Raw genomic sequence first — 15,760 nt, forward strand, 5'->3', positions numbered from 1 at the left:
GCGGACAATTTAATCGAAGGACGACAGTGTATTAAAATTTAAACAAAAAGAAGAAAATTAATCTTTTTACAATATGTTCAATGTTACAACACAATGTCTTATCATTTTTAGAATTTAATATATTAAAATTATAATAATAAATATTATAAATGTATTCTTAATATATATATATATAGAGAGAGAGAGTTTGTGAGTTTATTGTGTTACAAATTGTATTATAAATTGCATAGCGGATTGCTATCTTATGTAAAAAGTATATAATATTAAATTGCCATATTGTCGAAAAGATATCGAACCATTTTTATTTTTAAAACCGAAAGATATTATTTTTCGATGATAGGTTTTGGTAGTTTGCCAATTTTACACTGACATGAGAGTTATCATTTTCTTTGGGTGGAGAAGGTGGCAGAGAGTGGGAGGGGGTTTGTTGACAGATCAACTAAGAATACTTTTCTTCTTTTTATTTTCTCATCTTTTTACTCGTTAAATAACGCGAAAATCATCTATATATTGGTCAATGATATTTATTTACTACCTTTTGTGTAATTTCTTTTCTATTTTATTCTTATAAAACATATTAAAATGTATGAATGCGCGTACTATTTATTCATATATTAATTGTATGTGTGTGTGTGTGTGTGTTTGGATTAACTTTTGAAAATAAAACTACTCGATCGTCAATCATATTCTATGAAGAACTATAAAAACACGGTTGCCAATGGCAACAACGTCTGTCTTTTCAATAATTTTCCTTTTTTTTCCCAACGTATTACAACGTGTCAAATTAAATCACTTAGCGATATTGTAACATTGTCATTACTAAATTTCTAAATCGTAATAGGACATTTAATAAAAGTGTGTACAACTAAACTACTTCGAGTATGTCTAGTTGGAGTACAACAACACTTGTGCAATCGCAAAAGGTATGACATTTTATTTCTCTTTCTTTCTATTAATTAATTCTATTAACAATAAAAAAAAGTTTCTTTTTTTTCTTTTTTTCTATTTTTTTTATTCTCATTTTCCCATTACACAATATATGGTTAGCCATCAATGTGATAATATAATGCAATTAACATTTTCATACAACAAAATTGTATCATGGTGAAATCATTATATGTATGCATGAGTACCATACTTACACGCACAAACTTTACATACACTAACTAAAAATTGGAATAAATAAATTGATATTAAACATTTCAGATTAATTATTAATAATTCTGTATGATATTCCTACTTCTTGAATTTGTAATAAAGCCAGTGACAATATTACGTAATGCTACGTAATGCAAAAAGTGAAAGAGAACAAAAAATTAGCCCTTTGTGGATTTATCAGGTATATAATAATATATAAGTATCTCTCTCTCTCTCTCTCTCTCTCATTAAAACTTATATTATATATTATATATTAATTAATAGTAATTTATTAAAAAGTATTATTAAAACCTATTATACATATATATATATAAATGTATTAAGTATAATTATAATAGATTATAGAGTATATGTGTATGTGTGTGTGTTGATAAGACATTTTAAAAGAAATGAATTTATAACGATAATTATATTTTATCAAAGAAAAAAAAATGAGATTGCAATTAGCTGTTAAAAGTAAAAAAAAAACTATAGTCAAATTATAGCATCTCTTTGTTCCCTCCATTGTCAACGTTTTCATCTTGAAATTCAACTCGAGAAGAAATGAATAATTAAAGGTATAATTAATGAATTTCAATATCGTTATAGAAAGTGCTGAAAAAGAAAATAAACTGAGAACCATTGACTAAAGGAATAATAAAAAGGCATAATAATGGCAACGATTGTTGAGAAAAATTCAACGTCCAATTTAGAAAATAAAAATAAAACTTTAACGATTAATCAGGTACCTCTAACGTTTTTTTTTTTTTTTTTCATCATTTTATAATACATGATTTTATATATGTTTTTATCAGGAGAATTCATCCAACGAGCAACAACAAGAAAAAGAGCCAGAACAACAAGAAAAAGAACAAGAACAACAACAACAACAACAACAACAACAGTTAACTGTTTTAGAAGATTCATCTGTGGAAACTCCAACAACAAATTCAGTTCGTCGTTCGACTATGAAAATAATAAATAAAAAACCACCTAATGCAATTACAATGGCGAAACAAGCACGCGAACTTGAGAATCAATACTTCGTTAAAAAGAAACGTTTCGTGTTGCTTAAAACTCAACTTATGCAAAAACAAGTAAAAATTGTTAATTAACTATTAATTTTATAATCTTTAAAAAATAGAGAGAGAAAAACAAAACAAAACAAAAATTACTATCGCGTATGAAATAATATAATTTAATTTTATTTTGTATTTTATTTTATAATTTTTTTATTAATTTTATAATATATTATTAACTTGTAAATTTTGTTTTTTTTTTTTACTTCATCAGAAAACCACACAAGATTTATATCAAGATATAATACAATTACGTGATAAAATGATATTAAATGGTGCAAAGGATCCTGGAAAATTGGAAGAATTGAAAATCATTGAAATCGATTCGTCCAAAATTCAAACAATTTTACCAAAAATTCAACAACAACAACAACAACAACAAATATATTCTAACGAACAAAAAACAATTAATATTAATAATAATAATAATAATAATAATAATACAATAATAAATAATCATATTAATAATATTAACAATGAATACGTAATAACGTTTAACAACAAATTAAAAGAAATAACCAAATTATACGAACATTATTGCAATGATTTATTAAAAAAACATTCCATTATGATCGTAACGATGGAAAATAATATAAACGATATTACTGATGAATCGAAAAAAGATATTAATGATTTTAATAGGGAAATAATAATGCGTATTGAATCTTATCGTAAAGACAATACTGCGTTGAAGTCGCAATTGGAAGAAATAAAAACAATTCAATTAGATATGATGAAAGAATTGATGAAAAATATTCAGGATTTTTACAACGAATATGAAAATTGTCGTACACGTATGAAAGAATTATCCAAAACTTTGGACGAGTATAAAGATATACGTGATAAATTGACTATTATTACCGAAGAATTACAAATTGAACGTAATAAACATAATTTAACGAAAGAACGTCGTACACAAAATGAAATACAATTGCAAAGATCGCGCGGCAAAATTCGTGATCTTGAAAATAAAATAACAAATGACGAAAGTAAAATACAACAATTACAAATGCAAAATAAATCATTGGAAAATCAAATTAAAACGAAGGAACAAATTATGGAACAACGTTTGAAGGATATGCAAAAGACAATAAGGAACAGCGAAGGATTGGTTACGAAAATGGAAAAACAACGGGACAGTTTTGAAGCACGGTTGTTCTCTTTGTTTTTACCGAATAGCCAATCATTATGAAAATCAATTTTTTGTCTTTTATATATCTATCTATCTATTTATCTATCTATCTATCCATCTATCTATTTATATATCAATTTAAAGTGTATTTTTTTTTATCTCTACACGGTATATTTCTCTTCGATTAAATTGCTTCAGGCTGATGGAATTGAAGGAAACTATGAACTGTAAGGAATTAGCTGCTGAAAATGCCATGAAAAACATGAAAGACCAATTGGGTGCCATGATCGTCGAAATCAATCTGGAAAAAGAAAAAAGGTAAGAAGAAACGTCTTTTTTTTTTATTCTTTTTCTTTTTTTTGAGACAGGTAAAAAAGAAAGAAAAAAAAAAGAGAGAAAGAAAACCTACTATACTGACTCGAATTACTTGGTTGCTGGCGTAAGCATTTAATATATTAGGGTGAACAATTCTACTTTTTTCTACCTTGTCGAAAAAGATTTTCCATCAGGGTTTCCTGATATTGACAGATAAAAGATCGAGTTACCTGATTTGATATTAAAAAAAGAAAAAAAGAAATATACAATTGTGGAATAAAATTAAATCGTAACGTTGAAAACAACACGACTTTATCATTGAATTCGATCAAGTAAAAGTGGATAGGTTGGATATATGCGATGATGTTCATCCTGTATTCTGTTCGATAAGTGCACATACAGCACTATATTCTTTCTCTCTTTCTCTTTAAAGTCATAAGTAGCTTAAATCAGTAGGCCAAAGCCCTTGATACTATAATGCCACTTACTTTATTTGATCTGTCGTGCATAAAATTCAAGCTCGATCGGGAATCTTTATCAATGTATTTCTTATATTTATATTTATATATGTGTGTATGGATATGTTTGTTTAATTTTTTAATAATTAAATTAAAAATATTATTTGGTATGTTAAATATATCAAAAATTCATAATAATATAATGAATATAATTTTTATAATAATATATACATATTTAATTATAATTATTCTTTGAGATTATTCTTAGAATTTTAATAGGCAAACAGTGGAAAAAGAATTGACCGTAATGCAGGAACGTTACAAAGAACTTGAAGTAACGAGTCAAGAAATGTGCAAACTCTTGGAACAGAATAAAAGTTTTGCGATAACAGGTAGGATATATCATTATTTCAAATCCTTTTTTTTTCTTTTTTTACATACAATTATTTTACTTTGTCACGAATTATATTCTCTCTCTCTCTCTCTCTCTCTCTCTCTCTTTGTTCTTTTATTTGATTTTTGTTTTATTCTTATTTTAAATCGAAGACGGCAGTCATACGGAAAACGAGCTTCGTTTGTTCAACGATTTAAAACTTGCACGAGAGGAACTTGAAGAACAGAGAGTAACTATAATGAAATTACAACAGGAGAAGGAAGAAATAACTTCGGTGATGCATCAAGCGGCTGTTAGTTTGCATTACTTTCGAGACATGTCTTTTTACAAACCATAAAAATATTCAACAACAAAATATATATATATAAAACACACTCTATCATCGTCAAATTCGTTAAAAAAAAAAAAAAAAAAAAAATGTTAATCGGTAAGATATCTAATCAATTAACGATCTATTATATTTTCTCTTTATTTTATGTTATAACAGAATAACGCCGAGGACGAATCTAACAATAAATTAATAGCAGAACTTATGATCAAGTCTAAAGAAATTCGTGAAGTTACGATGAAACGTAATCATTTGCAACAAATTAACGAAAATCTGTATGTTATAATAATTTTTGTATTAATATAATCTACTTTTTGTTTCTTTCTTTTAATTATGTTTCATTCATAACATAATTTTATATATATAAATATTTTTAATTAATTAATTCAGTCAAAAACGTAATAAAGCATTGGAGGAACAAATTCAGGAGATACAAAATCGTTTGCAAGTACAAATGAAAGAGGGTGGTAAAACTGCGGTTAACGTTCTTGTTATTGAACTTCAACAACAGATATCCGATCTTCGTAATAGTTTAGCAGATGCAACATCACATACTGCCGAGTTAGAGACAGCACTTACGCAAAAGCAACTTGAGCTTGAACAACGTGATCGTATAATGAGAGAACAAAGTAAATTTCTCAAAGTTAGGGACGAGTTGTTGAGTCTTATAAAAGGAAAAAATAATCAAATTGATAAAGATCATTCTAATGACGACGATGACGAACATCATAAAGATATTGATGAAGTAATTTGACTTCTTCTTTTTTGTTTCTTATAATTTAATACATTCGCTATCACGGTCTAATTAAAATAATTATAATAATAATAATAATAATTAAATACCACCACAGAATCATATGCACATACACACACAATTATTGTAATTATTATAAAATATATATTAAATATATAAATAATTACACATATAACATTATACATTTTTTTGTTAAACTATTTTACAATCTTAATTAGCAACAAATAATATATACAATACGTGAAAGCGAATGCATACAAATATTATAAATATAATTATACTAATATATAATTTTCTTGTTTTTCTTACATTTCAAGATAAACAAACAAATAATCGCTAAAACAGAAGCCATACAAGAATTGTACGCAACATTAGAAAACAAACAGATGCAGATATTACGTTTGGAAAAAATAGTTAAACAAATGGAAGATCATCAGGATCATGCGCAGGCACAGAGAACACGTTTGGAGAATCGTATAGCTCAATTGGAACTGGCATTACAGGAAAAAAACAGAGATCATCGGTATGTCAGGAAACGTTCTTCGTCGTCAATGTTGAAGTCCAATGCGACCAAGAACGATAACAATCCAAAATCATATTCCAAATTATCGAATAATTACAAAGGAGCATTGTTACGTCCAATGATGCCGTCAAATTTACAACGTTCATTGACGTTACATTCTTCAATTAAATCACCATCTATGATGATTCGTCATTGTAATCGTACAACGCGTAGTTCAAGTTTATTACGTAATAAAGAAATTAAATCCAAATTATTTCCATTTTCCAAATCGGATTCTAAAACGCGTGAATATAATGACGATGATGATAATAAAACTTACATTTGCAAACGTTGTCGTCGACACGAGGAACGACGACAATTTCGCGAACCAGTTTTATTTTTCACCAATAAAAATAATCACTCTAATAAAGAAATACGCGAATCTTTGTACAATTGGCTTTTAGATACAACTGAACATGAGATTGTTGATAATTATTTATCCGATGAATTGAACAGTTCATCTTTTTGTAGCAATTCTTTATCATCGTTGGAAGAACGATTGCAATGTTCTAATGTTATCGATGATTCACATATTAAACGTAATATAAGTGAAAACGTTAATACAATTAATGATAGAATCAATTATAATCATGACGATAATGATAATGACGATCATCATCATCATCATCATCACCGTTCTCGTCGATTTTCTTTAAAAAACAATTAAATCAAACATTCTTCTTCCTCGTGTCATATGTTCGTGTAAGTTTGATGCTTTTAATATAAATAAAAAAAAAATAATAATAATAAGACGTATACAACAATTGCTCTTTTGTACAAATTTGAAGTTAATTCTTCATCAAAATATATTTTTATTCGTCATTTTTCTGTAATATTATTGATAAGTATATATAAATATATATATATCTCGTCCTATAAAAAGAAAAGAAAAAAAAAGACATACATACATACATTAAAATATAATTTATTGAAAAGTTAATTTCATTTTTTTGTACTGTTAAATTAATGAAACACACATATTATACAAAAATATATTAAATATATTATTACAGTGTGGTCTGTTTTGATAGGCTATGTACTCCTCCTCCTTCTCCTCCTGAAATCATCATTGGCGTTAAGACCGAATTGTTCCTTACAGAGTGCCTAGCCTTTGAAACAGACCAACTATTAATTTAACTTGCCTGATTTATTATGTTTTTGTGTTTTAGGAGTAGAGGGTTTGGCATCCTGTAAGAAACATTCTTGTCATCGCCATTTACTACTAGCACTGTAAAATTATAATATTTTTTAGAAGAATTTTAAATACATATCTCGTTTTTGATATCGTTTAAAAAAAAAAAAAAAACCATTGTACGCAATTGTATGAATTTTTGTTTGTTAATTGATAGTAAGTCCACTGATGATATATCTCTTTGTTTATCTACAGAATAATTAATTTACATAGCCAAAAATTGATTTAAATTAATTACGTGTAACAAAGTTTTATTTATATTCTTACCAGAATATATATACATTCAATCAAATTCTTCTATTTTTTTTAGAATCATTTTATATAATCACTATACATATACACGTTTTACTTTGTACAATATATATTTATATTATGAAAGTCTTAATTTATCTTAAATGCAATTAATTGATATTACTTGCATTAATTACTGTCGTTGTCACTACTATCGGAATATTCTGTTAATAAAGAAAGACTATTTCCAACGTTACTGGAACTAGGCACTGTATTTTCACTAACATTATTAACCGTTTCTGTATTAACTTCCGGCAACTTAACAGTTTTCATTGAAACATTATTTTTCTCATTATTATTATTATTATTATTATTACTATTATTATTATTATTACTTTGATTAATTTTAACACCTAAATTGACTTTCTTTTTAACAAGAGTTAAATTCTTTTTATTAAACGATGCCTTGGTATCATTTGAAAATACTGAACTTTTGGCAGTTGTACATGTACTTGTAGATGGTCCCGATAAATTATTATCGTTCTGTTGAAAAATAAATAAAACATGTTATAATTATATTTCAAAATATATGAATAAAACACAAAGGTATACACATATCAAAAAAAATTGTACATCATCTCGGTTCCAAGAGTTCCGCAACCTTTACATACAAATGGAATAGAAAGTTGGTCGTCCAGATTGCAGTACACACCAATACCTCTAATATCCAGTATTAACCGTGATGATGCAAAACTTTTTTTACTCATAATAGTGTGTATATTAACTTACAATTTCTTTAGATTCTGCATCGTCCAATCTTGAATCTAAATTATTACTATGTTTATCTTTCATTTTTGTTTTTAACATTTTTTTGGGAGGACCACATTCATCCAATTCCACAATTTCTTCTTCGACGACAACACCTTTTTGATTTTTATTACCAAATACCGATTTAATGTATTGTTCATCCAATTCCTCTTGTTCTTTCTCTACCTTCTCTTTACTCGTATTAAATTGTCCTATCATTTCTTCAAAATCAATCGATTGCAATAAACGTCGATTGAGGTCTTTTAATTCTTCCAACGATTCCAATAATTCTAACTCTTGTTTAGATTGTTGCGTCCTTTTTTCCAAAAGTTTCATCGGATTGGTAGCTTCTTCTTCTTTTTCTTCATCTTCCTCTCTTTGTGCTTGTTCCTCTGCTAATTTCAATGCCATAAAATTTCTCGTTGCACCAGCTTCAATTTCATAATCCGTATTCTTAGGATCAGTTTTAAATGATATCTCTTGCAAACAACGTGTACATTTGATATAAAATCTGTAAATACGTATTCCTAAATAATCATCCCCTTCTACGTCCTCTTTACGTGCATTAAACTTTTTCCCTTTGTAAATGTATTCTCCGCAAGTTTTACATCTCATGTTGAAAGGTGCCATCAAACGAACCGTATATTGTCGATTACGCGCCAATTTCATGCGCGGAATTTTCGACGGATCGAAATCCGGCGGATAATATTTCTAATTAAATACATAATATATGATTAATGTTCAATGCAAATAATGAAATGCATATGATTCTATCACAAATATATCTATTTGAATTATACTTACATTTAATACTTTACGTTCGGACATTTTTTCTTTGTGTAATGTACTTCTTTAGAAATTTATTAAAATACAATTTAATTTGCCATTAATTTTATCAAATATATAAATATAACCTTATCCTCTTGTGTTACCTTTTAATAACCTATAATACTTTCTTACTACAAATAATAATTATTTTTTCGTAGCAATAAATTGCACATATGATGACACGTTTTATATAAATCTGTTATATAAATTACTGTAATCACTTTTGTCAAATGTAAAAATATTATAATGACAATGCAAGAAAGTAATAATAATAGTTGTCAAAATTAAATAAGGTTAGAAACGCGAACGACACTAGTGTAATACAACTAGTGTCACGTGATGCAGTGACGTATTAGAGTGATACCAAAAGGAAGTCACGTTTTTCCCTAGTACAGTTATTTTTAAAAGTACAGTAACTTTATAAAATTAAATTAACAATATTTTACATAAGTATACGCAATCATGAAGATAATGAGACATTATTTATTCTAAGAAAAAATAAATATCTTTAATATAGATCGTACAAAATACACAATGTTCATTTTGACTAGAAAATGATATAATTGTTACTATACTCGTTATATTCTTTTTTAATCTTGATTCGTATTTATTCTAATAACTAAAAATATTTGTGTCTCTTAGAAAATGCAGACACACTAATTACTATTATTATTTGTTCATTTTTTTCTCCTTTAATTTTCGTTATAATTGTTTAAATATAATCAATAAAAATTACATTCAAATATACCGCGTTTTAAATGAAATAAGCAATTCTAAACGTTACTAGATAAAATAATTCCTAAGTGATAGAATGAATCAATTGAATTACTTTTATTAACTTAATTGCATTAATAAAAACTCTTATTAATTGTGATTTCATTTTTTTTAAAGAAAGATTAAAAATTTTGCATAATCTCTCCCTTAATTAAATTTTATATTATTAAGTATATAACTTATCTTCAATCGTTTTTCTTTAGATGGCTTGTAGATATATAAATTTGTTTTAAAATGTTGAAAGGTTGGTAAAAATGATTAGATTTACCGATTCGGAGTAACCGTTTTCGTCCATTTTGAGTCTTACTTTGCAACGGAACAGTACCGGTTTTTGTCGAAGTGAGAATTAATATAAAAATTAACAATTATTTTTTTAAATAATTGTCTTAATTATTAAACAAATAGCTCCAAGGTAATTATTACTATTTATTTAACATTTCAAATGATCTATTGTTGTTTAGTTTATCGGTTAGATTTTTCTTTCAAAGTATTCCTTACAATTTCCCTCCTAAAAACGTACACGTGCATTCGGTAACCTGTATTGTAACATTTTGAAATTTTTAATCATTAAATAATTATAATCCTTTAGCTTGATATTTTTTTTTCATATATATATTTAACCTTTTGATTTATAAGATGTAAATTAATATCCCAAAAATATAGTATTAATATAAAATTTTGTAAATCAAGGTATTAACACTAAACCCAACATTACCGGTTTTTATCAAAAAAAAAAATTGTAATAAATTATTCAAATATTAGGTTAAATTATTATCAATGAAAAATATATTTATATATACATATATATATATATATCTTAATTTTCAATATATGTTTGTTATATTATACATATTCATATATATATATATATATATATATTTTAAATAAATATTGTTCTTTTTATTTGTTCTAGCATATATAATTATAATATTATAATATTTTCTACAAAAACACAAAATGACTAAAGTTAAATCTAATTCAAAAGCTAAAAATGAAGCTTTGAAAAAACCATCAAAACTCATCAAGGATAATGCCATTAATAAAAATAAAAATAAAAATAAGAATAATAAATTTGTTAATACGCCAACTGGTAAAGTGCGTTTGGTCAATGACAAAAAAGCACAAAATAATCAGAACAATGTAAATCAATCTAATAAACAAAAGCCAAAAAAGAATTTGGAAGCACAGATTAATAATAATAATAATAATGCTTCTCCGCAAAAGAATAAAAACAAATCTAACAAACAATTAGTTAAAAACAATAAGAATTTGTCATCGAAGAAAAGTAAACTTGATGAATCATTGAATGATACAAGTGAAGATGTAACTGAGTGTGATAGTAGCAGTATTTCAGCAAACGATAGTAATATTAATATAAAAGATATTTTAGGAAAAAGTTTGGCAGATAGTACTGATGAAGATGATACCGATTTTGTCGAAGACGAGGAACCTGATGAAGATGAATATGAGTACAATAGCGATGCAGATAATTCTGTTTCGTTAAATAAAGGAGTCAAAATGTTCAAAGGAATTCAAAATATTGACGATGACGACGACGACGATGATGATGATGATGATGAAGAAGATGAAGAAGAAGAAGACGATTCTACTGATGATGTTGATGATGAAAGCGATGAAGACTTAGATGGTAAATTCAATTTGAAAGCTAATACTAAAAAATCAAAAGCTTTAAACAAAAATACGAATAATGTTAATAATAAATCAAAGAATTTGACTAAAAATAATAAAGGTAAAGTAGAGGAAGATGATGATGATGATGATGATGATGAAGATGATGATGATGATTTTGATTTTGATGATGATTCGGAGGATGATGAAGATTTTATGTTTGGTGAAGATGATGAGTATGATGAAATTGAAATTGATGAAGATGATGATGAAGATGAAGACGATGACGATGATGATGAAGATGATGATGATGATGAGGATGATGAGGAAGAAGAGGTTCTAGGTTTGAAAGCTCTTTTAGCGAATAGTATTGCTACCGATGATGACGATGATGAAGATTTCAAAGAAGAAGATGAAGATGATGAAGATATTGATATTAGCGATGAATCAGATTCTGACATAGGTAAAACACATAACAAAAAAAGGTTAGTAACATTACAAAAGATAATGAAGAACAATCTAATAAATCTGAAGATGATATATCTGGTAAAGAATCTAGAACAATTTTTGTCAGCAATATTCCGAAAGAAACAAAAAAAGAAGAAGTAATGAAAGCATTTAAGAAATTCGGTGCAATTGAAAGTATAAGAGCAAGAGGCATAATACCTAAAGATCCAAAAATGCCGAAAAAAGTAGCTGCTATTAAAAAAAAATATGATTCCGTAACTAATTCTATTATTATGTATATTGTATTTAAATCAAACGAAGGTGCTAAAAAAGCAACTAGCATGAATGGCAAACAATTTAAAGGAAATTATTTGAAAGTAGATTATATTAAAAAGGATTTAAGAAAAAAACCTGATGAAAAGAAGGCCGTCTTTTTAGGAAATTTACCTTTCAGTAAGTATAGCCTATAGAGATTTATTTATTTTCTTTATTATTATATTTTTATTAAAGTATCCTTTTATTTAATGTTTATCGTTATCTCTTTAGCAATCGAGGATAATGATCTTTGGAAACATTTCAAACCATGCGGAAAAATTCATTCAGTACGAATTATTAGAAGTAAAACATTGGGTAAAGGAAAAGGAATAGGTTATATTAATTTCATAAATGAAGATTCTGTAGCTTTAGCATTGGAATTAAATGGATCAACATTATTAGATCGAAAGATTCGCGTTCAACGATATTCTTTAAATGATCAAAATGAAAAGAAATTGAAACGATCACGCGCACTTAAAAATCAAGATAAACCTAATAAAAAATTCAAATCTAGTGATTCCGATGAAACTACTTCTCCAAAGGTAAATATTATTATATTTACTTTAATTATATTAATATCACAAATTTTATAAGAGATTTTTTATGGTTACAGGAAAATAATAATAAGAAATTGAAAACTAAGAAGAACAAATTACAAAAAGGTAATAACAGCCCAAATAAATCAGAAAAGGTAGCAGCTACTACTTTTCAAGGACAGAAAGCTACACTAGAAAAGAAAAAAAGAAGAAGAAGTCTAAGCCAAATCACAATTTGTTGAAAGTATAGAATTTCTAATTAAATTTGTGAGATTTTTCTCTTCATCCATGTACAGAATCTATTTAAATCTACTACAAAATCTTATACGGATAGATTTTGTATCGTATTTTTCTTTTCATTTTTTAGGTTTCAGCACGATATGAAATTCATTTTAGCATTATACAATTATTATAATCTTATTAACATTAAGATCTATTATTCTCAATGTTTATAACTATTCTCAAGAATATCTCTTTTTAATTACTTGTAAAACAATAAGAAAATAATTGATTTTTTTTTTTTTAAACCCATAATTTACAGACGCAGTTATTTTCTTTCGCAATAATGTAGAATTTTAACTTAAAACTTGTACTTTAAAAATATTCTACGAAATAAATATCAAAAAATCAATTAGATATTTTTATATCATTGATTTATTACGTTTTTATTTTGGAAATAATTTGTAATGGTAATTTATCCGAATTATTGACAGCGCAATTATGACAAAATCTTTTAGTAAAAAATATACTGCATCCTAAGCAAACTGGTTTTGTGCAAATATTACAATCGCCACCTATAACTAGAACACCTTTTGCAGATAAATCAAAAGGATCTTTCATGATATAACATTCCTCTGAATAAACGATGTGTCGTGCGAAAGGTGCTTTTGAGCCCTTAAAATCAAAATGTTCTTGTAAAGGGCAGAAAGAACATTTAAACATTTCTCTCGTTTTTTCCTTAGATTCTTGTATCGTTGAAATAGAAGACATCTATAAAAAAAAAAACAAGAAAACAAAAAAGATAATAAAAATGAAGATAAAATTTAGAATTATTACATTTGATTTCATTTTCATTAAGCTATAATAATTTTATTTATAACGCTTATATAATCCACATATAATAATAATAATAATAATATAAATAAAATAATGAATTAAATTTAATTTGTTTATTGAGTAGATACACCTATTTTAGAATCACGTGGCCACCACACAGGTTTTATTATTTTAACTGGATATCCTTGTATTTCAATTTTTTTAGCATTAAATGTTTCATTCAATCGCATTAATCCTAAACCGTGTTTATTAATATGTCCCCGATAACTGCCTATCACTTTACCAGACTCATCAATAATTTTCTCATCGAATTCAAAAGATACAGTTGGAATTTGTTCAAACATTAAAGGTAGCAAACGTTTTCTTACTACGCCAGTATGATAAGTACGAGCTGTTAATTCTTGTCCGATATAACAGCCTTTGTAAAAACTAACACCATGTAAATAATCACAATTGATTTCTAAAGGTAATGGTTTGCCTGGTGGTAAATCATTAACACCTTCGCCAAGACCATTTTTGTATCTATATTCCTTATAACTGAAAGCATCTTGACAAATTGCGATATTTGGATCCAAATATTTGATAATTTCAGATCTTTCGATATTTGATTCAGCAAGAATTCTTAAACCAAAACTGGATGATCTAGGATCTTCGCATATTATAACATTGTCTATAAATTTGCTGCCTTTATTATTATTAGTACCACAAGGAAAAATAGAACCTTCCAAAGTATCATTCTGATTTTCTTTATCGTCAATAATAATCTCGGTTGGATCAAACATTGACCAAACTTTCATATCTTTATCTAACAACGATATATCTATCTTTTTTCTTACCCTATACATCTTTAAATGTTTCTCTAAAGATTTGGTTACTTTAGTATCACATTCTATGTAAAAAACATTATCTTCTTTGCTTTTATACAAAATTGTATCGAACAAAACTCTACCTTTGACATTTAAAAATAAAGAATAAATACTCGCAGAACCTTCGTGTAAATGTCCTATATCATTTGTTATTAAACCTTGTAAAAATGAAGCTGATTCATTTCCACTCACACGTAATACGGATCTTTCATTTAAACATTCTAAAATTCTTTCTTTGGATTGTTGAACATTAGAAGTGTACGTTCGATTTTCTATTTGTTTTACATTAACAATCTTATATCTTTGTAAACAATTTCGTAAAATAAATTTGTTTAAAAGATTTAATGTACTTCTCGACATTATATATGAGGATTATTATTTTGATTAATTACTTTTTCAATTTATGATACATAATTCAACGATATCATTTACAAAATGTGATATTAAGTTTGTATATATATATTTTTTTGTTCTTCTTTAATGTATTCGAAAACTTACATTAATTTCTTTTTTTGTTATTACTTTAGGTTTATTTCAAGATTTGTCTTCTCTTTGACTATTCTTCTGCAACTCTCTGTTTCATCTGCAAATTATAATTAAAATTGTAATTCTCGTGTTATAATAAAAAAATTATAATAACATACACATTCTTATGAATTTATTTCTTATGCACTTATTAATGCATTTTAAATACTTTTACAACTATAGTATATTAGAATAAATATTGCAAAAACATTAGATAAACAATGAACTAACCTCTCTACTGCAGAAGAAATGATGCGCGCCATCTGTCAGACGGAATTCAGTAGTGGCAACATTAATACCCCGCGTAATTTCAAATTTAAATAATGTACAGATACATATGAAATTTATTTATTAATAATATCATTTTGTTATCTTTTTATAATACAAATAACTTT

General features: G+C 26.4%; 4 protein-coding genes across 8 annotated transcripts; 2 read left to right on the top strand and 2 right to left on the bottom strand.

The window, feature by feature from the left end:
• Positions 1–20: 20 nt before the first annotated feature.
• On the top strand, positions 21–7,651 carry LOC107068280 (uncharacterized). Its single transcript, XM_089170645.1, has 11 exons — positions 21–923; positions 1,207–1,882; positions 1,953–2,234; positions 2,431–3,368; positions 3,547–3,666; positions 4,401–4,513; positions 4,668–4,807; positions 5,003–5,118; positions 5,234–5,588; positions 5,915–6,120; positions 7,329–7,651. The coding sequence occupies exons 2-11, from the start codon at positions 1,811–1,813 to the stop codon at positions 7,351–7,353; spliced, it is 2,367 nt and encodes a 788-aa protein (XP_089026771.1). The 5' UTR covers positions 21–923; positions 1,207–1,810; the 3' UTR covers positions 7,354–7,651.
• Positions 7,069–9,545, bottom strand: LOC107068359 (splicing factor YJU2). 2 transcript variants are annotated; one of them, XR_016176013.1, is made up of 4 exons: positions 9,194–9,545; positions 8,372–9,100; positions 7,302–8,125; positions 7,069–7,216 (listed from the first exon to the last, which is right to left on the bottom strand). XR_016176013.1 is itself a non-coding variant. In XM_015324661.2 (3 exons), exons 1-3 carry the CDS (start codon positions 9,215–9,217, stop codon positions 7,772–7,774), a joined length of 1,107 nt encoding a protein of 368 aa, XP_015180147.2. In that variant the 5' UTR covers positions 9,218–9,545; the 3' UTR covers positions 7,069–7,771. The 2 variants fall into 2 exon arrangements, 1 of the variants encoding a protein (XP_015180147.2); XM_015324661.2 differs by having other exon boundaries at positions 7,069–8,125.
• A 700-nt stretch (positions 9,546–10,245) lies between these two features.
• On the top strand, positions 10,246–13,552 carry LOC107068279 (uncharacterized). Its single transcript, XM_089170097.1, is given in 5 exon segments — positions 10,246–10,403; positions 10,905–12,098; positions 12,101–12,520; positions 12,614–12,924; positions 12,996–13,552. Coding segments are annotated over 4 exon segments (2,046 nt in total). The 5' UTR covers positions 10,246–10,403; positions 10,905–10,948; the 3' UTR covers positions 13,161–13,552.
• A 1-nt stretch (position 13,553) lies between these two features.
• On the bottom strand, positions 13,554–15,638 carry LOC107068358 (iron-sulfur cluster assembly factor IBA57, mitochondrial). 4 transcript variants are annotated; one of them, XR_016175857.1, is made up of 3 exons: positions 15,597–15,638; positions 15,339–15,423; positions 13,554–13,908 (listed from the first exon to the last, which is right to left on the bottom strand). XR_016175857.1 is itself a non-coding variant. In XM_015324659.2 (2 exons), exon 2 carries the CDS (start codon positions 15,198–15,200, stop codon positions 14,088–14,090), a length of 1,113 nt encoding a protein of 370 aa, XP_015180145.2. In that variant the 5' UTR covers positions 15,201–15,423; positions 15,597–15,625; the 3' UTR covers positions 13,968–14,087. The 4 variants fall into 4 exon arrangements, 2 of the variants coding, with proteins under 2 accessions (XP_015180145.2, XP_015180144.2); XR_016175856.1 differs by having other exon boundaries at positions 15,485–15,613; XM_015324659.2 differs by lacking the exon at positions 13,554–13,908 and having other exon boundaries at positions 13,968–15,423; positions 15,597–15,625.
• Between the last annotated feature and the right edge of the window lie 122 nt (positions 15,639–15,760).

Source organism: Polistes dominula, unplaced genomic scaffold, assembly GCF_049000335.1.
Source record: "Polistes dominula isolate Pdom_NZ unplaced genomic scaffold, Pdom_raw_medaka contig_29, whole genome shotgun sequence".
Taxonomy (NCBI): Eukaryota; Metazoa; Arthropoda; class Insecta; order Hymenoptera; family Vespidae; genus Polistes; species Polistes dominula.